The 26,821-nt window shown below is 38.1% G+C and overlaps 2 protein-coding genes across 3 annotated transcripts in view; one reads left to right on the top strand and one right to left on the bottom strand.

Moving 5' to 3' along the window:
- The window catches only part of SERINC5 (serine incorporator 5), a 179,736-nt gene that overhangs the window by 40,803 nt on the left and 112,112 nt on the right, over positions 1–26,821 (top strand). The gene's annotated exons all lie outside the window — the stretch shown is intronic.
- On the bottom strand, positions 14,450–15,601 carry SPZ1 (spermatogenic leucine zipper 1). Its single transcript, XM_067730083.1, has one exon. The coding sequence runs from the start codon at positions 15,599–15,601 to the stop codon at positions 14,450–14,452; it is 1,152 nt and encodes a 383-aa protein (XP_067586184.1).

The raw sequence follows: 26,821 nt of genomic DNA, 5'->3' as shown, positions 1-26,821 counted from the left end.
GGATCTTTTCTGGTAGGTTTCACACCTTTTCAACGATGGTTGTTCTCTGCAGATAGTTGTGATTTTGGTGTGCTCTTGACAGGAGGTGAGCTCAGGGTCTTTCTGTTCCTCCCTCTTGGCCGCTCTCCCTGTACTATTTTATGGAACTTCTGAACTGAATGCTTGAAAGCTGAGTACCAAGACACTCACTCACCCTTGGACCCAAAATGGCACAGTTACTACCAGGCTTATAACAAATCTATAGAGAACAGCCAGCTGTTGGTGAGCTAATTCTCCTGACAGTCACCTCTTAACACTGAAGCCGGGAAAAGTAATGGAATTCAAATCAGTTATATTTTCTTCAATAAATATACTTTGTGAGAGAGAAGGATGAAAAAAATGACTAAAATAGGGCTTCCCTGGTGGCTCAGTGGTTGAGGGTTCGCCTGCCGATGCAGGGCACGCGGGTTTGTGCCCCGGTCCGGGAAGATCCCACATGCCGCGGAGCGGCTGGGCCCGTGAGCCATGGCCGCTGAGCCTGCGCGTCCGGAGCCTGTGCTCCGCAATGGGAGAGGCCGCAGCAGAGGCCCGCGTACCGCAAAAAAAAAAAAAAAAAAAAAAGTGACTAAAATAAACTTTGAGTTATACAAATTAAACTAGATATGTTACTTTTAAAAATCAACTGGAGTTAGCCTATTGTTTGCTCATCCCCACCACTACAAAGATGGATTATGCTTCTCAGGACAGAGAAAGAGAGTTTTAAGCTTCTTTCAGGCCTTGGAAGGCAATAGGAAACTACAGGGACCACCCAGTGGTAGGGAACCAAAGAACAGGGGCACGTCCTGAAGTCAGTAGGAAGAATAAGGTGAGACTCATGCCAGAAGCTGCTTGGAGCCTCAGGGCCCAAAAAACAGTAGCTGGGACCAGGCTCTATAGCAGCACTGCAGAGTCTTCAAAGCAATGACAATGATGCAACCACCGAGGACAAAGAGCCAGTCCTAACCCATTTTCTGAGAGGCAGGAGCCCAGAATTCTTGTGTAATCCTGGGGAGCGAAAGGAGTCCTCAGATAACTGAGGTTGACTTTCCCCCTCCTCAAAGTAGATACCTGTGATTTAGGGAATTAAGGGTTTGTGACTTTTTGTACCCTACCATTTAGTGTCCATTAAGTATGGAATTTAATCTCTCAATAAAGAAGACTGAAAAAGAGCAGGAATACTTCCCTCTATAGGAACATCCCCAATGATCTTTATTAGTACTTTCTGCTCCTTGGGTGTTGTAGTCAGTAATCTTTAATTTATTCCTTCATATCGAGAATAGACTCTAAGAGGCACTAGATGTATTTTTTCTCCATATTGTATAATTTGTCTTAATATTGATTTCATCCCATCTTCATTGGATAAATAAATCTCAATAGAGACACATGGCTTTTCAGGTGCTTACAATATAAATTAAACAAAAAAATCTGACCAACAGGTTAAAGAAAAGTATGCACTAAATGGAAAAACGGAACCTTTCTGTCTATGCCTCTCCTCTTACAGGGTGACTGCAACAGGTGCTGAGTTTACAGAGGAACTTAGCTTATTTGGAACCTCATTCCCTCCTTGGTATTTTCTCCTTATTTATGATTCTCTCTCTCTCTCTCTCTTTTTTGGGGGGGGGGGGTGGTTGGTGTGGCCATGCTGCATGGATTTTGGGACCCTAGTTCCCTGACCAGGGATCAAACCTGGGCCCTCCGGCAGTGAGAGCGTGGAGTCCTAACCAGTGGCCTGCCAGGGAATTCCCTATATGATCATCTCTTTATCAGTGTCCTTTTAATGCCAAGAGCTCCTAAGCAGGCCATCTGGGCTTTAGTTATCTTGATGACACTAAATTTCCTCATACACTTTTTTCCCAAAATGGGCCTTTCATTCTTAGCTTTTTAACTGTTTTTGCAGTTTTGATGATGGCCTATATCCCCATTAAGTCCATTTCTGAATTTTTCCTATTGTCTCTTATTTCAAGAGGTCTTCCAATGGAGGCATTGGAAGATCTATTGGAATAAGTATAACTTTTCTAATTTAGTACACACTGGCTCAACAGACTCTATTCAGCCTCAAACGGAAGGACCGTCTTTAGACCAGCAAGTTTTGTTTTTTTTTTAACATCTTTATTGGAGTATAATTGCTTTACAATGGTGTGTTAGTTTCTGCTCTATAACAAAGTGAATCAGCTATATGTATACATATATCCCCATATTTCCATCCTCTTGTCTCCCTCCCACCCTCCATATCCCACCCCTCTACGTGGTCACAAAGCATCAAGCTGATCTCCCTGTGCTATGTGGCTGCTTCCCACTAGCTATCTATTTTACATTTTGTAGTGTATATATGTCCATGCACTCTCTCACTTTGTTCCAGCTTACCCTTCCCCCTCCCTGTGTCCTCAAGTCCATTCTCTATGTCTGTGTCTTTATTCCTGTCCTACCAGCAAGTTCTTGAAAGCAGAGAAAGTATTTTCACCTGAAAAGCACTGGTGGTGATCACATTGCTATTTGCATAATCTTTGCCCATAAAGCTGAAAGCAAAGGCTCTTCCATGAACCCTCTTCCTCCCCTTCCTCTTCTGTAGGAAAGAGCTGTTGGCCCTTATTTTCTGCCTCCATTTCCTCCAATTAGGACTCCACCCAATTACTCCACTGAACTGCTCTTACGGCTGTTGTTAAGTCACAGTGACCAAATTGCTAAATTCAATGGACGTTTACAGTTCTCATTTTATGTGGTCTCTCAGCATTTGATACACTTAACCATTCTCTCCTTTAAGCACTCTCTCCCTTTGGTTCTGTGGCATCACACTGACCTGAAGTCTTCTTCAAGACTCCCTTGAACCCCCTTCTTCAATCAGATTATTAGATGCTGGAGTTCCTCAAAGCTCTGTACTAAGTCCTCCTTTCCAGATAACGCTAACCTAGATGATCACATCCACTACCATGGTTTAATGACCGCTTATATGCTGATGACACCCAAAGCCATATCTTGGACAATGTCCAGCAGACAGTTGGATTCAGGATCTCGAGTTCAGAAGAAACTCAAGATCTCTTATCCAACTGTCAGCTGGACATTGTCAAGAACTATGAATGGTCTGAGATTTTACCCTACTTTCAAGCTAACTAATTAACATGTCACAGTTTCACAGGTGCTGGCTGAAGACATGAGACTCCTGGGTCAGAAACAAAGGACTTTATTACTCATAGCAGAGGCAGCATGAACCTCATATTTCCATCTGTTTCTTTGTTCCCCAAGATCCAGTGGGGGTGGTAGAGAGAAAGACTCAGATAGATTCTGCACATGTAATCGATTTATGTCCCAGTTGAGGAAATTTGAATTTAGGAAATCCCAATCTTTAAAAGTTGCTATTAGCTAACCTACCCAACCTTTGCCCTGGAGGGAAACACTATCTTCATTATCCTAGACAGCAAACATACCTGCTGTTTGTCCTGGCGGGAAACACTATTTGAATCTTGCAAGGCTGTTTGCTATACAAATATCCTTGAACAGGTGATTCAGTAAAAAGCTGCCACAAGACCACAAAAATCCAAGATGAATTGCTCTCAAAACATCTTTCTGTCTCTCTGTTTCTTTAACATATACCTTGCCTAAGGCCTGGTGCAAAATAGGTGCTTAATAAAAATTTGTTGACTAATATGCCTACATATTTCTATTTTAAAGGTAGACATATAGAACTTTCACTTATGGAATTATTTTCTTTTCAAATATATGCCCTCAGTTGTTTGTGCATTGTGGGAAACAGCAAAGAAACAGAAATTTCACATCCAAAGGCTGACTCATTATATTTCTTTCCAAACCTGTTTCACCTCCTAGCTTAGTGAATGGAACCCAGGGCTGAAGTTGGAAACTTAGGTCTTATCTTTAGCTCCTTCCTTTTCCTTACCCTCACTCTTCCAACTGCACATATCCTCACCGAGTCATACTGAATATATAGCCCATGAGATATGGAATCTCATGTTCATCCCTACTTTTTGGCCCTGCTATATCTATTCTTTAGTTTAAGCAGTCTTTTGAAGGGTTTGAGGTGGGGTGTCTGGGTTAATGCAGGCTTGGGTACTAATGAGATCACATAAGAAGAGATTAGAGCGAAGAACAGAACCCTAAGGAAAGTCAGTGCATAAGGAGCAGGATCAAAGGTGTCAAGGGACACATAGACCACAATCAAAAAAATGATTGCAAAATGCCAATGGATTCAACAATAAGAAAAAAAATCAGCAAGAATTCTAGTGTAAGGAAGGGAGATGACACCAGAAAATAGTTGATAAGAAGTCTGTGTAAGGGGGGGTCTACTTGGAGGAAAGACTGTGAGAGCTGATGTTCTTTAAAAATTTTTCCCAGAATTCTACCTTCAGTACACTACAAGAAGACTTAGTAGCTTTCGTGTAAGGCTTATTCTTGTTATATTCTTGTACTCACAAGATCCTGCCATACAGATAGTTTTATTGATAAAATTAAATAATAGGGCAATAATCTCAACTGAAATATTGAATATAATAAAATTATAATTTAATAATATTTCCTAACATTCTTTAAATATTAGGAAAACATTATGAAAAATAATGTCCTTCAATACTTAATAAAAAGAAAAGTTTACCAATTGCTGTACAGCAATCATATATTCAGGTTATGATTTTGGTATTATAGGGAATTTTCAAAAGTCTCAAATCAATAATCTAAGCTCCCAACTCAAAAAGCTAGAAAAATAAGAGCAAGAATAAACCCAAAGCAAACAGAAGATAGGAAATAATGAAGAGCAGAAATCAAAGAAATTGAAAAGAGAAAAATTCAATGAAACAAAAAACTGGTTCTTTGAAAGTATCAATAAAATTGACAAACCTCTAGTAAGACCAACAGGGAAAAAAACAGAGAAGACACAAATTTTCAATATCAGGAATGGGACAAGGGATATCACTGCAAACCTTAGAGATGTCAAAAGAATAATTAAGAGGATAATACAAACAACTCTACACATGTAAGTTTGACAACTTAGATGAAATGGATTAATTCCTCAAAAAACACGAACTACCACAACTCACTTAATATGAAATAGAGCATATGAATAGCATTATAACTATTAAGGAAATTGAATTCATAATTTAAAATCTTCCCCAAAAGACTCTAGGCCCAAATAATTTCACTGGAGAATTCTACCAAATGTTTAAAGCAGAATTAACATCAATTGTACACAATCTCTTCCAGAAATTAGAAGAGAAAGGAACACTTCCCAATTCACTTTATAAAGCCAGTGTTACCTTAATACTGAAACCAGACAAAGACAGTACAAAAAAGAAAACAAAATACCAATATCCCTTATGAATATAAACAAAAATTCTTATCAAAATATTATCAAATATAATTCAGTAATATTAAAAAAAAATCCCATGACCAACTGAATTTATTTCAGGGATGCAAGGCAAGTTCAATATTCAAAAATCAATCTATGTAATTCACCATATTAACAGGTGAATTTTTTTTTTTTTTTTTTTTTTTTTTTTTTTGCGGTACGCGGGGCTCTCAGTGTTGTGGCCTCTCCCGTTGCGGAGCACAGGCTCCAGACGCGCAGGCTCAGTGGCCATGGCTCACGGGCCCAGCCGTTCCGCGGCATGTGGGATCTTCCCAGACCAGGGCACGAACCTGTGTCCCCTAGCATCGGCAGGCGGACTCTCAACCACTGTGCCACCAGGGAAGTCCTAACAGGCGAATTTTAAAAAATCACATAGTCATTTCAATTGATGCAGAAAAAGCATTTGACAATATTCAACATTTATTCCTGATAAGAACCCTCAGGACCCTGGGAATAGAGGGAGACTTCCCTACTTGATAAAGAATATCTACAAAACTCTACAACTAACCTCATATTCGGTGGCAAAAGGCTGAATGCTTTCCCACAAGTTTGTGTCTTCCAAGACACAGCTGCCTACGAGGAGGAGCCAAGCCCAGCCTGGCAACAAAATAAAGGTATTTTTAAAAGCTCATAACAAGGCAAAACTCCTATGTTTATAATAAATGCATGAACTCAGAAGATTTCAAGGCTGAAACACAACTAATGACTGGACGTTAGCTAAGAACATTATATTGTCTACTAGTTGCTTTTCATAATTAAGAATTATAGGGGACTTCCCTGGCAGTCAAGTGGTTAAGACTTTGCTTTCCACTGCTGAGGTGCAGGTTCGATCCCTGGTTGGGGAGCTAAGATCCCACATGCCTCGCAGCCAAAACACCAGAACATAAAACAGAAGCAATATTGTAACAAATTCAATAAAGACTTAAAAAAAGTTATAGGCATATTTGGGTGTATGCGTGTTAGAGGTGCCAATGTCCTCTTTTTAAAAATAATTTTCACCAATGAACTTGGTGTTCAGAAGACACTATCAGAACATCTAATTATGGTCATAACTGACAGCAATATATTTGGAATACGATGACTGGTTAAAGTTGCCATTCTCTTTTCTTCCTCAGAGGATTGTCCCTTTTAAAAAAGTGACTTAAAAATATGTTAGAATATTAGATAGTGGGACTTCCCTGGTGGTCCCGTGGTAAAGAATCCACCTTCCAATACAGAGGATGCGGGTTCGATTCCTGGTCAGGGAACTAAAAGCCACATGCCATGGGGCAACTAAGCCCCCGTGCCACAACTACTGGGCTCTCATGCATCAAAGAAAGAACCCGCGTGCTGCAACTACAGAGCCCAGGTGCTCTGGAGCCCGCATGCCACAACTAGATAGAGAAAATCCACACGCCACAACTAGAGAGAAGCCTGCACGCCACAATGAAGAGCCTGCACCGCAATGAAAGATCCTGCATGCCTCAATGAAGATCCCGCATGCTGCAACTAAGACCCAATGCAGCCAAAAATAATAATAATAAAGAAAATAAAAGAATAGTAGATAGTATTTTACTGTTGACAGAAATATATAAGAAAAACAATGAAAAATGATAACATTATAAAAATACTTGTGTAAACACTATGTTTATTTAAGATATGTAAAACTTTAGGTGGTTAGTTTTATTAAAATTCTTAGATTAATAAGAAAATATGCTTCTTTTGATTAGATATTGTAATTGATATCAGCCCAGAGTTCTGACCAAAGATGTCAAAAACCATCTCTGCATGCTGATACATGTAAATTTAGTTCATTTTAATTTCTATACTATTACTTTTCAAAATATAGCCCAATTTAATTATTCTTTACTGATAGATTAGGGTTTATTTCCCACAATACTGCAATGTTGCAAAGAATATTACTGTACAGTCTACTTTTGCTCATGTGCAAGAGTTTCTATAGAGTTTATAAGTAAAATTGCTGGGCTATAAGTATACTTTCATTATAAGTTTTTTCCTATGAAATATATCAAACACACAAAGGACAACATATGATGTCTATGTATAACTTAAAAAATAATACTTAAAGTCATAGCAGTGTATTTACTGACCTGATTAATAATGTTTGGGTTATAAAGGAAATAATATAAAAATATTTTTTAAAACTAAAATTAATAATAATGAAAGCATTTCCTATGAATATTTATGATCTACATCCACAGTATATACAGGGAAATTTATAGCTTTTAATATTTTTTTTGAGGAAACAATAAGGGTTAAAAATAAACACAGCAAGGGTTCAACTCAAGAAATTGAAAAAACACAACAAAACACTAAAAAAACGGGGGCATCAAAATAAGGACAGAAATTATTGAAATGGAATAAAAAAATAATGAAGAAGATTAACAAACCCAAATCCAGTTTTTGGAAAAGACTAATGTGGTAGATCAAGAAAAAGGGTAAAGATACAAATAAACAAAATAGGATATTTCCCCAGAAAAGTCTGAGAATTACTAAATGGTACGTTTCTCTTAAATTAAAAAAAAAATTCTTAAAATAAAAATAGAATGCAAATATCAGCACCTACTTCCTCATAAGATGAAGCTTCATAACAGACCAGTGCCAACCAAAATGCTGTACAGTATGCTTCCCTGTGAGAGAAGACTTAATTAAATATGGATTAGTGGTTAGTGGTTTCTTCGAGAAAACTGTAATTGTTAGAAAAGAACACTCAACTGACTGTGACACTCCTATGATGAATCTTTGTCTGAGGCCTTATTTGTGTTAAGAAATATTTTAAACATTACTTTCTACATTGATCAGGTTTGTGGGAGAACATTTTAAAAATAATAATGATGATTGCGTGATGATGATAAATCCACTCCTCTACTTCACTTTGATCTGGTATACTTTTCTCCTTTATGTAAAATTACCTTTCTGTTTTACTTTCAAAATATCAATGACCCCAACTCATGGACATCTTGTATACCTGGATTATTTGCTATTGTTCCCTTCCTTTTGGGGCATGCTTGCTTCTGGTTAGTTTCTAATTCTCTCATCTAATATGTTCCTACTCCTCAGAGAGCAATAAGACCTTAGCTGAGAGAACCAGAGAATCTTTGACCATTGGTCCCTGGTCCAAAAGAAAGTTACTATCTCCACCTTGTAAAAGGAACAGATGAGTTAGGACCCAGACGAGTTAGGATCCAGAATCACCTCCCTCTTTGTGCAATGCTTCTTTCATTATACCATCCTTACTTTTTTTAGTATAAAGCTTCTCATAGTTTTCTTATTGGAAAAATTAAAAAGTGCCCCCAAAGCATAGACATGGAAAAAGGAATGAAAATATCCATAATTGCAGAATCCTTGGACAACCAACCTAAATACATTGATGAATCTCTCTGTCTAGATCCAATTCAGAGATTAAAGAAAGAAATATGAAAGATAAGAAATTAAAGAAATTTAGAAGACTTTTATCCATGATATAGGTAAGGACTTCTTAAATAAAACATAGCTACAATTAAAAGGGAAAAGTTTAATTAACTGGGCTACATTGAAATTAATAACTTCAGTTCAACTACCAAATGTAAAATAGCTAGCTAGTGGGAAACAGCCGCATAGCACAGGGAGATCAGCTTGGTGCTTTGTGACCATCTAGAGGGGTGGGATAGGGAGGGTGGGACGGAGACGCAAGAGGGAGGAGATATGGGGATATATGTATATGTATAGCTGATTCACTTCGTTGTACAGCAGAAACTAACACAACAGTGTAAAGCAATTATACTCCAATAAAGATGTTAAAAAAAAAAAAAAGAACTTCAACTCACCAAAAGAAACCACAAAAAAGTAAAAAAGCCAAGCCGCAGAATGGGAGAGAATGTTTGCAACTCATAATTGTCACAGGACTAGTGTTCAGAATACATAAAAAACTCCTATAAATCAATAATTTGAAGCAAAAGATAGGCACTTCATGAAAAGTGAAACACAAATGATTAACAAACATAAAAAGTTGACTAAACTCAGTAATCAAGGAAATGCAAATTAAAACCACCAAGAGGTACTATTACATAACCATCGAATTAAAAAGTCTGACAATACTAAATTTAAGTGCGACTATAGGGCAATAGAAACACTCTTACAGTAATGAATGTCACGTAAATTGGTACAACCACTTTAGAAAACAGTATGACGTGACCCAAGGGGTGGTTACATAGATTTTTAATTTTTAATCATTGGTTAAATTGTGCCTATAAGTTTTATGTATTTTTCTGTATATTTCATAATTTTTTAAACAGTTAAAAGGTAGTAAATAAACTCTTATTTTGATCTGAATGGAAACCAAATTTTAAAAAATAATATTTGGCTCATGGAATATATTTTAAAGGGGAAACAAGGTACTTCTTTTTACTAAAATATCACTATTATCAAGAACTTTTAAAAAAAAATCTGTGGAACTGCTATGGCTTGTTGGGGAAAACTTTTAGGGATCCAAGTACTTTGAAATCAAGAATCTAGTTCATTACTGTGAAGAATTGATTGGGAAAAATTTATTTGACAAAGAAGTTTGTATGGATTTTCCCTTCTTCCTAAGAGGATTATCCAAAAATATATATCTTGAAAGTTACTATTGCTGTTGGACAGAAGTATACTGATGGTAGGGCTGGACATCTACAAGTTTCAAAAACAGTTTGATTTTTATTGGAATTTGACCCTCAGGTATGAGAAAATATAGGGTTAAAGAACTCTGGACTAGGTCAATACTAATTATTGTTCCAGATTTTCACTAATTTCACACCTTGGCTTTTCACTGCCAACAAGTGATGGCCTAAAGATCCTTCCATGTATAAAATGCCATGATACTTCTCCAAATAAATTTACATTAACTAAAAGTATATAATAGATTGTTATCCACTGGAACCCACATGAAACACCTTTAAAAATGCCTTTTCAGAAATTTTCATTTACATGTTTAGGAATTGGATAAAAAATATATATATGACCTTGTGGTAGAAGAACAATTTTATCACACATATAAAATCTTAAAGTCAATACCAGATCTAGAGGGTCTGATATAACAGAGATCACTTGCTGTATCTGACAATTAAAAAGCTGTAATTTATTTTAGCAAAAATTTTTTTCTTGGTAACATGTAGCACATATTTGGTGAAGTATAGAATGAACTGCACAATGTTTTGTTAACCAAGATGGCTGGAAAATAGAATAGAGTAGATGGTAGTTTCCATTAGAGGGAAAGGCAAATGGAAAAAGTATGTGATTCTTTTAGTAGCCCCAATACTGTTTAACTGGAAATCTTTTTTTTTACTAAGGGCTGTAACAGGAAAATTTTGTCTCTTAGATAATTTATAAAGTGATACATATTCCAGACATGAGAAGGAAATGTTTATGGAGTAGGGAGCAATATTTCAAATTGCATATTTTATACTTCCAACATATGAAAATTTCTCATGCCCTATGCTTCATTCATAATAGAACCTGTGGTGGAGGTTGTGATTGTCTTTGTTGGGTTTTTAATATTCATCTCTCTTTTATCCTGAATGCACACGTGAGATTTTTTAATCAGAGACAGATTATTATTACTTACATAATAATAATTGTGCTAGTTCCCCTTGCTCCAATTCTTACCCCTGGAGAGAGATGAGAACCAGATGTCACCCTACATGCAACAGGGCCTGTAATATAAGGGAGGAATGATGAGAAAAGGAATCCAGGCTTTTATGTAGAAAAGAAAGGCAGCTGTCCTTCTCTCCCTCTAAAAGGAGGGAGGAAAAAAACCCTCTGGATCCTGGGTTCTCACTATAACCCTTTTATAATGTATTGGGTTGGCCAAAAAGTTCCTTTGGGTTTTTCTGTAACATTTTATGGAGAAACACAAATGAACTTTTTGGCCAATCCAGTAAATCTCTCCAGGGGTTATATAAGTCCAGTGTCTCCAGCTTTATAACCCAGAAGAGTCTCCCAATCCCAGGCCTCACCCCCAATTTAAAATGTTAACACACATCTCTAAAGTTAGGTAAGTCTTTTGAACACTCATTATCTATACGGTTGGAAAATATCTTCTAGAGCTTGCTTGTAGTCCAGGATCTCAAGTTTCCATAAAATTTGCTTAGAATGCCCTAACTGTGCAGAAACAAAAATATTTTCTCTCCACCTCACAGGGTTCCAAAAGTAATTCTTCTTCTGCCTGGGCAACATGGTTATCCAGCTAAAAACCTCAGTTCCCAGTTGCTTTCAGGTAGGTGTGGCCCTGTGACTGAGTTCTCACCAATGGAAATTTTACTGCTGGGTATGGTGCTACATCAATCTAAAGTTGAAACTATGACTACCTTGCGTTTGTATTGTGTGCAACAGATGTTGCATATTGCAGTGTTTCTCTCAAAAATTTGAAAATCCTGCAGTTCTCTTGTTTGTTGTGGTACCAGGGGAACATTAGTGCACAGACGAGGAACTAGAAAGTTAGACCCTTAACATTTGACAGATAAATGACACTGACAGAATTTGTTAGGTAATGCATATGAACAAGCTGAAATACAAGAAGTGATTGTTTCGTTCAACTATGCTGTAATTTCTCATTTCATTCATTTAGCATCTCCTATGTGAAGTTCCTGTTTGGAAATGGAAAAAGACAAAGTCTGAGGCTAGAGGGAACACTCATTTTCTTGAATATAAAAAAGTGAGGGTTAGTTGTATAACCAAATGGGCTTTTTCAACAAATGAGAAATGAGTTACTAATTCTCTCAGATTTCCTCTACGTGAGAATTTATTGATTTCACCTTCATTCCTAAAGGATATTTTCACTGGGTAAATAATTCTGGGTTGACATTTCTTTCAGTTCTTGAAAAATTTTCATTTCCTTCAAGCCCCTGAGGTTTCTGATGGGAAAGTCACTGTCATTTGTTCCCATCATTGTTCCCCTACATCGAATGAGTTTTTCTCTATAACTGCTTTCAAGATTTTCACTTTGTCTTTAGGTTTCAGAAATTTGATTATGAATGCCTTGAACTTCTTTGAATTTATACTATTTGAAGTTCACTCAGTTTCTTGAATGTGTAGGTTTATGCCTTTCACTAAATTTAGAGAATTTTCAGCCATTTTTTTCGGTGAATACTTTTTCAGCCCACATTCTACCTTTTTTGGGGGGACTCTGATGACACCAGTGTTAGATCTATTTTTATTCCAAGTGTCTTGAGACTGTGGGTTTCTTTCAGCCTATTTTTTCTGTTGGTCAGAATGGGTAATTTCTATTTCTCTATCTTCATGTTGATGGAATCTTTCCTCTGACATCAGCATTCTACTACTGAGCACATTCATTGAGTTTATTTTACAAATTATATTTTTCATTTCTACAATTTCCATTTGTTTCTTCTTTATATTTTCTGTTTCTTTGCGAGAATTTCTATTATTTTTGTTTTTTCAAGTGTGCTTGTAATTGTTCAATGAATCATTTTTATAATGACTGCTTTAAATTTCTTGTCAGATAATTCCAACATCTGTGCCATCCCATTGCTGGCACTTGTTGATTGTCTTTTCTCATTCAAGTTGAGATTTTCCTGATTCTTGATATGATGAGTGAGTTTTCTATGTTTTCTGGACATTTGGGGCATTGTGCTTTGAGACCCTGGATCCTAGCTAAATCTTCTCTTTTAGCAGGCTTTGGCTATGCTGTGCCAGCAGGGGGAGGGTATAGGAATCTAGGCTACCTATGTGGCCTTCACTGACATTTTACTCTGCTGGGAGAAGGGGCTCAGGGTGGAGCACCTTGTTACCATCAGGTGGGAGTGGAACTCCAAGGTCCCTTCTCTGACACCTCTGTATGTACCACCCTAGAAGAAAGAAGGAGGAGTGCTTCATTACTCCCAGGCAAGTGTGAAAGTCTAGTGTCTCTGCTCAGTATTTGCTGATGGGGCTGAGAGTGGAGGCATGGCATTTTTTATGCAGTTTGGCCAGAGTAGGGCAGTTTTTTAAAAAGGTTTCTGTCTTGCCAGACTGTTTCCTCATCCCTTAGCAAGAGAACGCAGGCTTGTGGGGGTGGGTGCACGTGCATTTTTTGTCTAAATGCATTGGCATTTCTGGGTTATCAGCTCCCAGCATATATAAGAGACAAAAAGGAAACTCAGGGAACTTAACACTATGCTGTTCTTTAAGTCTCAAGGTCCCTGGCCAGTACATCTCCTTATCTCCATCTTTCAGGGTCATCTTACATTCATTTTATACATAATGTCCAGGGTTTTTAGCTTATTTAATGGAGGAATAGGGAGAAATGCTTCTGCTCCATCTTTTCTGGAACCAAAAAGTTCAGTTTACTTAACAGAAGATACTGCTTTTTTCCCTGAATAACTCTACTGCCCCCACCTGGAGTAATGAGAGGAATTTTTCCAGCACAGAACAAAATCTAGACACACATCTATTCTTCTAAAGAAGCCAAGGTGTCCTTCCCCAAGGGCCTCTGCTGCCTGGTATGCCCACCATTTACTAGTTGAGGAGAAAGAAAGGAATATTAGTAACAGTAGATCCAGGGAATAGGGAGATTTATGAGAAGAGAAAAACTTTTTAGGGGTGGCTCATCAGCTTTTTATTTTTTTTAACTCAACTACTGCCCACACTTCAGTGGATAATATCAATAAATAGGAAAAGGAATATGCATTTGAAAAGGGAGCTTTAAAGGTTCACAGTTAAAGTGTTATGTACTTTTTCCCCCAGAACTTCCTCCCCAAGGTAATGATTAAATAAATAAAGAAAAAAAAACCTTTCCTTTGTTTGTTGTGGTTTTTATTTAGATCTTTACTTATTTGGACCTGTAAATTCTCACTTTTGGTTTAAGTGTCATAGGATCTCTATCTAATAACTACAAAAACAGATTGTAAAGATGACAAATGTGACCAAAAGTTGACACTGATGGTCATTAAAGACCAAACTTACCTAACCACTGAGGTAATGAATAATGTTAAATGTTAATCTTCTTGTTCTATAGCTATTTCTTGGTTGAAACGAAAGGTCTATCCTAGGTTTGATGATTGACATGCCTGGAGCTGGATATACTGTCGTTTTTTAAAGAACTGCCTTTTCTTCTACTTTTGGTATTTTCTAACTTAGGCTGCTGGCTGGCCTCTTTTTTCCTACAAGAGCTCTTCTTGCAATATGAGTATTGAACAAATTATTACGAGCTTTCCTTTTATGGCAAACATCCAGGCTTCTATAGAATTGGTCTCCTTTTTGAAACATTTCTTGCATGTTTTGCTTATGTATTTTGACCTTCTCTGCCTCTGATAGCTTCTGTTCTTTCTTGTTCTGCTCATAGTTTATCTGAATTGGCTCCCCTTGTAGAGGTCCCTCTTTCTGATGATGGAATTCCTTGAGAAGCTCTACCCTCTGCTCTAAGATTTGGCATTCATTCTCCAGCAAAGCTGCAATCAACTGCAGTGAATATGTGTCTTGTTTCAGTTTCCTCACTTGTTCTTCCAGCTCATGCTTAGCTGACACCCCATTATTCGTTTGAGTTGGGGAATGGGCGCCATTATTTTCAAGAGTTTTGATGTCTGTCTGAGATTTCTGATAGGATTTTATTAGTTCACTGAGCTCAGTATGTTGCACACTCCAGTGTTTTGCTTCCTGTAGTAACTGCTCCATGTTGTACCTCAGTTTGATATTTTCTTCTTGGACAAGAGGAAATCTGTGCTTTGCTTTTTCCTTACTTAGTTGAGTTTCATGAAGGGCTCTTTTTTCTTCTGAACAGTTTACCCAATCCCTTGCACAACCTTGCACGGTGTCCTTGGAGTTCTGGTTTTCCAACATCATCTCCTGTTTCTTTGAGTTCTGTTCTTTCCCTAAGTCCCAACTAGCAAGTAGCTTTTCCAATAGTACTTTATTTATTTTATTAAGTTCTCTGATTTTTTCTTTAAGTTCTGACACATCCTCAGAGATATTGGTTTCCTCAAAAGATTCTTTTGTTTCTATGATCTTCTCTTCATAACTTGTCATATGTTTAACAATATCTTTAATTTCTTTTAAGAGGTTTTCAAACTTCTTTGCAATTCGTTGTTCAGTTGCTTCATGGTCACTGTTTTTTAGGGAAGGGAGAGAACTGCAAGAAACAGGGGGAAGTGATCCAATTTCAAATAAGGCAATGATAATCCTAGGGTGCAAAGACTCTTCACTGAGATCAGGAGACTTAAGCATTTTGGAGAGGGTGGCCACTTCCATCTCAGACTGAATTAGTAGGGCTGATGACCAGGGCATGAGCAAAGCAGAAAACCTTAGAGATTCCAGGAAGGGAAGGTGGTGGTCCTCTGTGCAAATGGGTAGAGAATGTGGAACTAAGCAGAACTCAGAGACCAGAGTTAAGGTCTGAAACCAGGAAGATGATGTTTAGGTGGAAGGTAACATCTTACACAACTTAGGGGGAAGGAGGGTGGGAAAGGAGACCAGGAACTAGGGCTCCATCTCTCCTCCTCCAGGCTTCTGGTGTTTATTCCTTGATCCTGGAAACCAGGTCTTTATTCTAGCACTGAACCATTGTGGCCTGTCCCCAGATTCTGTTTCCTTTGAGTCACAATAGAAACCTCTTAAACTCCCACCGGGTGTCTCAAAACCTAAAGCTACTCCCCACACCAGAAAGATCTCTACACCAGTCCTTCCCTTCCTTACTTTTCTAGGTTTTTATTCATCTCATTCAGTGACTTTCATATTCATCAGATTCATTGACTTTCCCCTCATCCCCACCATACACAACATGTTGTCAACTGTGGTATGTTTTTCTAACACTTAAGTGCATGGCTGAGAGAAGTCGTCCCTGGTGAGGGTACCCATTCTTTCATAGCACCTGGAGCCCTTATTGGTTCCATTCTAGGAGAGATGCTACTGCAAAAGAAAGTCATCCTTACAAAATAGAACCCCAAAAATGCTGCAATCTTTCTGTGATTTTAGGGAAATAACATCAGGAATTGCTCCATTAAAAAATATGCTAATGCAGTAAGAGAATGTCTGAATGGTTTCTTAACAACACAATTACAAATTGAGACTTTTCTTGGCTTGGAATGCAGGTATCCTTTTTTTTTTTTTTTTTTTAAATAAATGTTTACTTACTTATTTGGCTGAGCCAGGTCTTAGTTGCAGCACGTGGGATCTTCATTGCCGCATGCGGGATCTTTAGTTGCGATATGTGGGCTCTTAGTTCCCTGACCAGGAATCAAACCCAGGCCCCCTGGATTGGGAGCATGGAGTCTTAGCCACTGGACCACCAGGATGCCCTGAATTCAGGCATCCTTTAGGACAGGCTTAGTAAGCTTGCTCCTGAATCATTTACATCAGGGGATATAAAAGTTTAATTACTCTTTACAAGAACTTGTTTAAAATGGCATAATTTACCTAAAGTATTTGAAACAATTAAATACTATAGTGGCTTATAGAAAAGTAATTGAAGAGTATTAAACCAAGTGTACTCTTGTCTCTTTGTCCTTAGGAGTCAGGGCCTTGAGAATATTAAGTTCAACCAAAGAAAACATTCCTTAGGTGAGACTTTTTCTTGGCCTTCAAAATCTTGCTAGCAGGCACTTTACTAACTAGAAGTTTGCTTCTAATCTTAAAGGAAAACTCATTATCTAGCAGTTTGTTTTTTTTTTTCCTTAGAGAAGAGAAATTTACATTTTTTTTCTTTCACAGCTCCCAACTCACTTTGACTTTGACTCCCTGAGTGTCATGCTCATCTTCCAGCCAGCTGGGCTCAGAGCCATCACCTCATGACCATCCACAGATGCAGTTGTGCTGGTCTTGCTTTTTACTTGAACAAGCACTTTTCTGACCCACACACAATGATACCACAGAGGCTAGAGATTGCCCTTATGCTTTAAATCCATCTCATAAGGTCCAACTTTGATTGATATTTTGGTTTTTCCCTTTGACTCAAGCCATCATTTAAGATACTTTTTAAATCTCCAGGACAAGGAAACTTTTTTTTTCCTGATTTGGTAATTAATTTCTAGCTTTATTGTGTTGTAATCAGAAAATATAATATTTCTACTTTTGAAATTGATATTTTCTCTTTGGCCTAATAGATTAACAATGTTCATGGATGTTTTATGGATACTTGAAAGAAACTGAATTCTCTACTTTCTTTTTGTGCTTGCAGTTTTTTTTAATGCTTTTGGACATAAGTCTGATATTACCCTGTCTTTGATTTTTCTGGAAACTGGTTTGAAGGTAGCTTGGTCAAGATACCATGAGAATTCTCTTTTCATCAAAAGGGGATTTAAATATTTCCTTCCTCCTTACAAATACAATGAATTTCAAATAAAATTTCTGTTAATTTTACTGAAATTTGAGTTTACTGTAGATACTGAAAAGCCACCAGAGTGGTCTTCTTTTCTTTATTGACCCGTAAGCCCAGTGGATAACTATGAATGTTAAACACATTTGGATTGTCTTACAATTGCTATCTACTAAGTGTCCTTAGCTTAATGACTTAAATAAAAAAAAAAGAAATGTGAAAAAGAAGAGCAAAAAGCTCTTAGAGAGAAAACATGCATAGACTTTTCTTTCTTTTTAAAACCAGTTTGTCTTAACAAGAATAGAAATCATATCAAAGGGTACATGATATCAACATGTCTTACTTCTGGTGATGTTAACCTTGGTCACTTCATTAAGTGATATCTGCTGAATTAAAGTATTATAAAGTTACTATCTTTCCCTTTATAATTAATAAACGTCCTGGGGAGGATGTTTTGAGACTAGGAAATTATCCTGTTTCTCCTCAAACGTTTGCTTATATAGTATAGTTTTAGTGTACAGAAGTGAATATTGCCTGCAGCAATTATTACAGTGGTAATCTAATGGTGATTTTCTATTTCTCTCATTCCTTTTATATTTATTGATTAGAGTTATTTTGTAAAGAAGAGCTGTCTCTTTTCCTGTATTTACAGCTCCATTTTATTCATTCACCTATGTATTTATATACGTATGGACTCACAGATATTTTATTTGGGGGAGGTTATAAATGAATACTATCATTTTCTTACTCAACTATGTGTGAATAATTTTAACATGATGGATTTTTTGGTACAATGAAGTATATTTTCATTTCATGTAATTCTACTTGCTCAGTAGTTTTTTGTTTTGTTTTGTTTTTGTTTTTGTTTTAACCAAAGCATAATAATAGCTCAGTAATGATGGCTATTCAAGGGTTAGCGTCTTTATATTTACAAGGCACTCTATGCAGGGTGTGATGTTAGACATAATGCCGTATGACTGCTTTTATAGGTATTATTGTACGTGTGTAGCCATTTTAGAGGAGAAATGGTCTGAAAATGTGAAGTTTTCAAACAAGCAAAATGTAGATGTAGCTGGATATGTCTATTAACACTCTTCCTCAGTCTGTCTTCTCTTTGACCACCAGGTGGTGCTGTGGGCTTTAAAAATTACCATATAACCTCCCCCCTCCCCCCCCACCAGTTCCCCCGCCCCCTTTTTTTAAGTATAGGACTCTAGAGTGAGTGGAACGATGGAGATATTCCCATCCACAGTCTTATTTTATCAGAGTTTTAGAGTGGAGATTCTAAGTGACTTGCCCAAAGTTACAGCTAGTTATGATGAGAGCTGGAATTAGAGGCCACCCTCCTGCCTTAACTCGTTAAACTTGCCCAGGAAGCCAGGTAGACTGTGGAAAAATTTTCAATTTCTGCTAAGGGTTTAGTAGAAAAAGAATTACGTGGAAGAACAGGTTTTCACAGCTGCTGAGACTGGCTTGTTTTGCAAGAATGTTGGCAAACAAACCTACATAATGCAAATGGTATTTTGACTGACGAAAATGGAAAATGTGACCAGAGACTCGCAAGAATCTAACCTTGTCCACATTTCCCTTAGAAGCAGTATTCAAGTATCGGCTAATTCAATGTTGGCAGCGACCTTATAGAACAAAACTGCTGCAAATAATGACAGTGGCTGTATGCAGGGGAAAATTTAACAAAAAAAGTGCAAAACTTACTCTCTGCAAACGACAACATATTGTTGAAAGAAATTAAAGATCTAAAGTGGAAAACCTCTCATGTTCATGGATTTGAAGACTTGATTTGTTAAGATAGCAATACTCCCCAAATTGATCCACAGACTCAACACAATCTCTATCAAAATCCCAGCTGCCTCTTTTGCAGAAATCGACAAGTTGATCTTAAAATTCATGTAAAAATTCAAGGGATCCAGAATTGCCAAAACAATCTTGAAAAAGAAAAACAAAGTAGGAGGACTCACATGACCTGATATCAAGACTTATTCTAAAGATATAGGAATCAAGACAGTGTGGTATTGGTGAAAAGATAGACACATAGATAGATGGAACAAAATAGAAAGCTCAGAAATAGATCCATACAATTATAGTCAACTGATTTTTATCAAAGACAGAAAGGCGCTTCAACAAATGGTGCTGGACAAATTGGACATCCATATGAAAAAAAAGCAATAAATTTTGACACTCACACCTTACAAAAAAATTAACTCTAAATGGATTTTATACTTAAATGTAAAATGCAAAACTAAAATTTATAGAAGAAAACATAGGAGAAAATCTGTATGACCCTGTATTTGGTGATTAGTCTTTGGATATGACGCCAAAAGCATAATCCACAAAAGAAAAGTTTGATAAATTGGAATTTCTCAAAATTAAAATATTTCATTCAGTGAAAGATACTGCTGAAGTGAGTGAAATGACAAGCCACAGACTGGGAGAAAATATTTGTAAATCACATATGAAATGAAAGATTTGTATCCAGAATACATAAAAAACTCTTAAAACTCAACAATAAGAAAGGAAAAAACTCAATTTTAAAACTGGACAGGAACTTCCCTGGTGGCACAGTGGTTAAGAGGAGAACACAGGTTCGAGCCCTCCGGGAAGATACCATGCCGCGGAGCAACTAAGCCCGTGTGCCACAACTACTGAGCCTGTGCTCTAGAGCCCACGAGCCACAACTACTGAAGCCAGCATGCCTAGAGCCCGTGCTCCACAACAAGAGAAGCCACCACAATGAGAAACCTACGCACTGCGACTAAGAATAGCCACCGTTCGCCGCACCTAGAGAAAGCCTGCGCGCAGCAACGAAGAACCAACACAGCCAAAAATACATAAATGAAAATAAATAAATAAATTTATTTTTAAAAAATAAAAATAAATAAAACTGGACAAAATATCTAACCAGAACACTTCACCAAAGAAGATATATGGATGGCAAATAAAGCATTGAGCATAACAAGATGCTCAATATAATTTGTCATTAGGGAAGGCAAATTGCAAAACAATGAGATGCTGTCATCTCATTTGAATATTAAAAAAAAAACCTCTGACAATAGCAAATGCTGTCAAAGATTTGGAACAAGAGCTGTGGGAAAGCGAAAATGATACAGGCACTTTGGAAGACAGTTTCTTATAATGTTAAACATGGACTTACCATATGACTTAACAATCATGCCCCTAGGTATTTACCCAACTGAATTGAAAACTTATGCCTATACAAAAAGCTGCATGTGAATGTTTTTAGCAGCTTTATTCATAATCACCAAAAACTGGAAGCAACCAAGATGTCCCTCAGTAGGTGAATAGATGAACAAACTGTGGTATACATGATGAAAACTATTCAGCAAGAAAAAAGGAACATGCTATTCATCCACAAATTTACATAGATGGATCCTAAATGTATTTTACTAAGTTGAAAGAACCAGAATGGAAAGGCTACATATTGAATGATTCCATTCATGAGACATTCTAGGAAAGGCAAAACTGTAAGGATGGAAAACAGATCAATGGTTTCCAGGAGAAGAAGGGGTTAACTAGGGAAAGCACAGAGTATCTCTAGAGTGATAGAATTAACCTGTATGGTACTGGAGTGATAGATATATGACTCTGCATTTCTCAAAACTTACCAGCACAGAGTAAACTGTAATGTATAAATTTTTTTTCTAAATCAACCAAGAGGTCAGAAGACACAAGGGGTGAAACGCAGATTGTGACAATGCTTAATGACTTGCCTCCAAAGAGTAGAGTATGGAAAGAGAGAGCAAAAGTAACTTCACAGTGAAGAAAGCTGGCAAACTCTATCTGGGCCTATTAACATCATCAGTGTTGAGTCATGTCAATAGCATGTACCCCTTCAGTGACTGAAGTTAACATCACGGGTAATGGGACAAATAAAACTTTCTGTGGCTCCAGAATGCAATGAGAAAAGACACACCATCACTTCTGTGGTATTCATGGCCAGAAATGCGTAATCTCAATCTGAACATGAGAAAATATCAGAAGAACAAAAATGGAAGGACCGTTCTGTGAAATAAATAGACTCTACTCTTCAAAAACTCAGAGTCATGAAAGCAAAGAAAGACTGGATTTGTTTGAGGGGGATTGAAGAGGCATGACAATTAAATGCAACATGTGATCCTAGACTGGATCCTGAACTGAAAAAAAATTGACCTTTAGAAGACATGAAACTAAATTTGAATGCAGTTTCTAGGTTGGAACCCAGGCATCAGTACTTTTTAAAGCTCCCAGTAGATTGCCACGTGCCGCCAAGTTTGAGAACAAGTAGAGTCCTTCCTCTGTTTTATTTTTTAATGAATAGATTTATTTTTTATTTATATATTTTAAAATAAAAATTGTGGATATATTTAAGGTGTACATCATGATGATTTGATATACATATACATGGTGAAATAAGTAGTAGAGTCAAGCAAATTAACATATCATCTCCTCACATAGTTAGCGTTTTGTCCAGTGAGTGCACCTGATATCTATTCTCTTAGCATATTTTCTGGTTGACACAGTATTATTAAGTATAGTCATCATGCCTACACATTAGATCTCTAGACTTATTTGCCCTGGTTTTCAGTTAGAACTCAATGCTTGCCCAATTAGACCAAGCAGTTTTCCAACTCCTGCATATGGTGTTTGAGAATCCCTAGGATGTTCTGAAGACAGATTGTCAAGATGACATGCTATAAACCTAACATTGGCATACCTTTATGGAAATTGATAAGACTAATGACTATAAAACTACATTAAAAGAATTGCACAGAACTTGAATTATGTAAATAACCGATCTTCCCTCACAATGATGTTTCTTGGTCATCAATTCTGCCTTTTTTCTTAATTTTTAAAGACAAGCTTCTATCTCTAGAGCAAAAAGGGCCAACAGTGAAATCAGTCCAAGAATAAAGTTAAGAAGAACCTGAGTAGCTTGTCTCTAGGTGTCAGATTTCAGCTGTTTTGCCTATCAGGATGCCAGGCCTTTTCACCTCCTGAAAGACCAGGCTTTTTACCAGCTATATTGCACTATTTACACCTCTACAAGATAAAAAAGAGCACTGCATCCTCACCCATCCTCCAGCTAAAGCCCCATCTCTCTTGTCTTTCCAAGCAAAGGGCTGAACACTATTTTGGTTTCCTCACTCCTGCTCACTCTTCACACCGCTAGAATCTGCCTTCTTGCCCCAGTACAAAGCCCACTGTTTCTACTGAGATTCCGTCGATTTTCTTGAATAAATGCTTTTTGGATTCTTGCAAGCCTTTGGTTAATTTCCGAGTTCTAAAAAGTTGATTTGGACTTTTTTTTTTTTTTTTTTGGTGGTCTGTGATCTTGTTGCTTACATGGAGGAGCGGATTTTCAGAGGTCCTTATTCCACCATCCTTAATCTAAAACCACTCATCATCTTCCCCCTAAGCCCCAAACTGCCCTTCCTGCTTGGTTTCTTGTCTCCTTAAATGGTAACCACAAAGTTTCATAAACCGGAAATCTGGAAATCATCTTTGACTCCCCCCACCCCCTCCTTTCCTCCCTCCCTCCTCGGATCCAATCAAACACCAAATCCCAATCATTCCACTTTCTAAACCTCTCTCAATCCCATCTCTTTCTTCTCAACCCCACTCTTATTACCAAGATCCCATTACCATCCCCTCTCCCTTTAACCCCCACCTCTAATGGGTTTCCTTCCCACTCTATAGCCTCCATTATACTACATGCATATGGATCATTTAAAAGTGCAGAATAGGGACATCCCTGGGGGTCCAGTGGTTAAGACTCTGTGCTCCCAAGGCAGGGGACCAGGGTTCGATCCCTCCTTGGGGAACTGAGAGTGCACATGCTGCTCGGCCAAATAAAATAAAATTAAAATAACAGCTTTACAGGGACTTCCCTGGTGGTGCAGTGGTTAAGAATCTGCCTGCCAATGCAGGGGACACCAGTTTGAGCCCTGGGTCGGGAAGATCCCACATGCCACAGAGCAACTAAGCCTGTGCGCCACAACTACTGAGCCTGCGCTCTAGAGCCCACGAGCCACAACTACTGAAGCCCACGTGCCCTAGAGCCCATGTTCTGCAACAAGAGAAGCCACCGCAATGAGAAGCCCGCGCACCGCAATGAAGAGTAGTCCCCGCTCACCGCAACTAGAGAAAGCCCGTGCACAGCAACCAAGACCCAACACAGCCAAAAATAAATAAATAAAAATGTGGAATATTGGAGGATAAGCGTTCAGGCTTGGGACTCAAGTTGATATGGGTTCCTATGCCAATTTTGCTATTTAGTAGCTCTGGGTGTTTGGGCAAATGATTTATCCACTTTGTGACTCAGTTTCCTCACCTCTAACATTGAAATAACATTGATTCTTAACTCATAGAATATTTATGAGGATCAAGTGAGAAAAATCCTAGTATTTATTACATTGACAGACACGTGGTAAGGACTCAACATATGATAGTAATATGTTATTAAGACTAAAGTTTCAACTTTTTTTTTTGCGGGCCTCTCACTGTTGCGGCCTCTCCCGTTGCGGAGCACAGGCTCCGGACGCACGGGCTCAGCGGCCATGGCTCATGGGCCCAGCCGCTCCGCGGCATGTGGGATCTTCCCGGACTGGGGCACAAACCCGTGTCCCCTGCATCGGCAGGCGGACTCTCAACCACTGCGCCACCAGGGAAGCCCTCAACTTTTTAACATGACTCATAATGTACGATAGCATCTGGTAGGGGTTTACCCTTCTACCGTCTTCACTTATAACTCCCTGCTTACCTTATTGGAGCCATTAGAAGTTTTATTTTCTCATATATATGAGAACATAGAATGTTCTCTCTCAGTTCTCACCTCTCAGCTCTCAGCCTTCAGACACGTAGTACTCTCCTTCGGAAACTCCTGCTGTTTCTCTAACACAACAAACATGCTTCTGGTTCAGCGCCTTTGCACGGCTATTCCCTCTGCCTGGGAGGATCTTTCCCAGATCTCCACATGGCTCGCTCCTTTTTTCCATTCATGTCTCTACCCAAATGTCATCTCCTTATGCAGCCTTCCATGATCACCACATGTAAAGTGGTGCTCCCGTGACTACCCCTTCAATCTGCTTAGTTGTCCTTTGTAGCCCTATCCCTACCTGGCATTATATGATTACTTTCTAATTTCTTTTTTACCTACGTGTTTTCTCTGTTAAAATGTAAGCTCTACAAAGGCAAGATTTTTGTTTTGTTCTTTGTTGTATTTCTGACATTTTTAAAATCTCTGACTCATGAAAGATACTTAAATATTTGTGGAATGAATGAATACATGTGAGATCATGGTGAGTTTCCCTGGTAAGATTTACTGATGAAGCTATACCAAGATGCAGATAAGAAATAGATACTAGTTCAGATACCTGAAATGGCCTCCTAGGATCAGCTATAGGACCAATGACAGACACAGGTTCACTTTTACAGATCTATGCCATTACGACAAGAATAAGAGATTCCAGGTAGAAACAATATCAATAAAATAGAGGCTTTCACTAGTTTCAATGGGTGGACCAAAAGACTGATCTTGGATTAGTAACTCTCTCTTTTAAAGTTTCTATCATTATGGTATTCCTGGGGTTGGTTGGACATTCACTGACTTTTGAAAAATTATTGTCCTTTGACGCACACATATTAATATCTGCCTTGGGCTAGCAGCTTGCATCTTCTCGCTAGAGCTCATTCTGCAGTATGTGCAATCAGCCAGCTGTCATGACCTTTCTTATCATGAAGGGAAATCTGGGTTTCGTAAGATCTTTGTTTTCTGTACTTCATCCTCCGCTTCTTGAATTTTCTGCTTATGGAATCTTACTTACTCTCTAGCTGGTATTTCTGCTCTCTCTCTTCCTTTTCTTATTCTTCCTGAAATAGCTTCTTTGGAAGAATGCTGCCTTTCTGCCCAGGAGTTTATTAAGAATATCAGCTTTCTGATGCAAAGTTTTGTAGTCATTTTCCAGTAAAACTTTGGCTTAAATAAGTCAGCAAGATTCGTGTTCCAACATCTCTGTTTTCCAGCCCTTGCCGAGTTAACATCTCAGCATTTAGTTTAGATTGGAAATGGCCTTTATCTTTTTCAACTATTGTTAACAAAGGCTCCTTTCATGAGCCATCTATCATCTGTTTTTAACTTCTCAGTCTGGTCACCTGCCAGCTACTCCCGCTGCACAATATCATTACTCAAAACCTGCGTTTCATTTTCTTTGTGAGCCAGACCACTTGCTTTGTCTTTTTGGAAATTTCTGACGATGTTTGATTATATCACTCAGCTCCTTTCAGTTTTCTGCTCCCAGTTGTAAGTGTCCAAGTCTCTTAAGTCCAGTATATTCTTTTTTAACCCTTCGGAATCCAGGTTTTGTCCCTTTACTAAAATTAACTTCATTAAAGGCTCTTTTCAACTCTGAAAGTTTGCAAAAGTCCTTGTAAAAATGGGTAATATTTCCACTGAGTTCTTGCATTCTAATATTTTATCCCGGTTTTTATATTCCTGTTCTTGGGGCCTAAAATAACAAGTGGATTTACCACTGGCATTTGATTTGTTCCTCCAAGCCCTTTGATTCCATCTTTAAGGCCATTTCGTCAAAGAGATTCTTATTTGTCTCTTGGGTTCCCCCCAAAACATCTCTGTAGCTTTGATCAGTTGATAATCTGACAACTCTAAGAATTTCTTTTTTCCCCCAAGAGGCTTTTAAATTTCTGCACAGTGCCAGTCATTTCATATCGTTTTCTCTTTATAGACAGAAGCATTCCCCCTGGAAAATGCCAAAGTAATTACTTCTTAGTAAGACAGTTATGCTTATAGATTCCGAAGGCACTTATTGAAACTCAGGCTATGGAGGCTGCAGTGGGGGACCGTGATGAGGCAGAGAAGAGAGAATGCTGAGGCCAGCAGGCGCCAAAGATAGGAGCCTCGGCCCAGAACGGGCAGTGGGTATACCAGATGAAGCAGATTCCTGGCAGAGCCAGTTGAGAAGAAAAGTCCAGGAAGAGCTGGAGCTCAGGATTCATTGGTCCCCCAGGACCTCCTGCTGTACAGAGTCTGGGCCTGACACCCAGATCTTAATTCCAGAATCAGGCAGGGCTGGTCCATCTCCAGATCTTATTCCAGCCCTGCCATAGTCAGACTCTCTCCTCAGCAGTACAGGTAGCCCAGTGGCACCTGTGTAGGAATTAGA

Source organism: Pseudorca crassidens, chromosome 3, assembly GCF_039906515.1.
Source record: "Pseudorca crassidens isolate mPseCra1 chromosome 3, mPseCra1.hap1, whole genome shotgun sequence".
NCBI lineage: Eukaryota > Metazoa > Chordata > Mammalia > Artiodactyla > Delphinidae > Pseudorca > Pseudorca crassidens.
The sequence above is the reverse complement of the archived record's forward strand: the minus strand, read 5'-3'. Positions and strand labels throughout refer to the sequence as shown.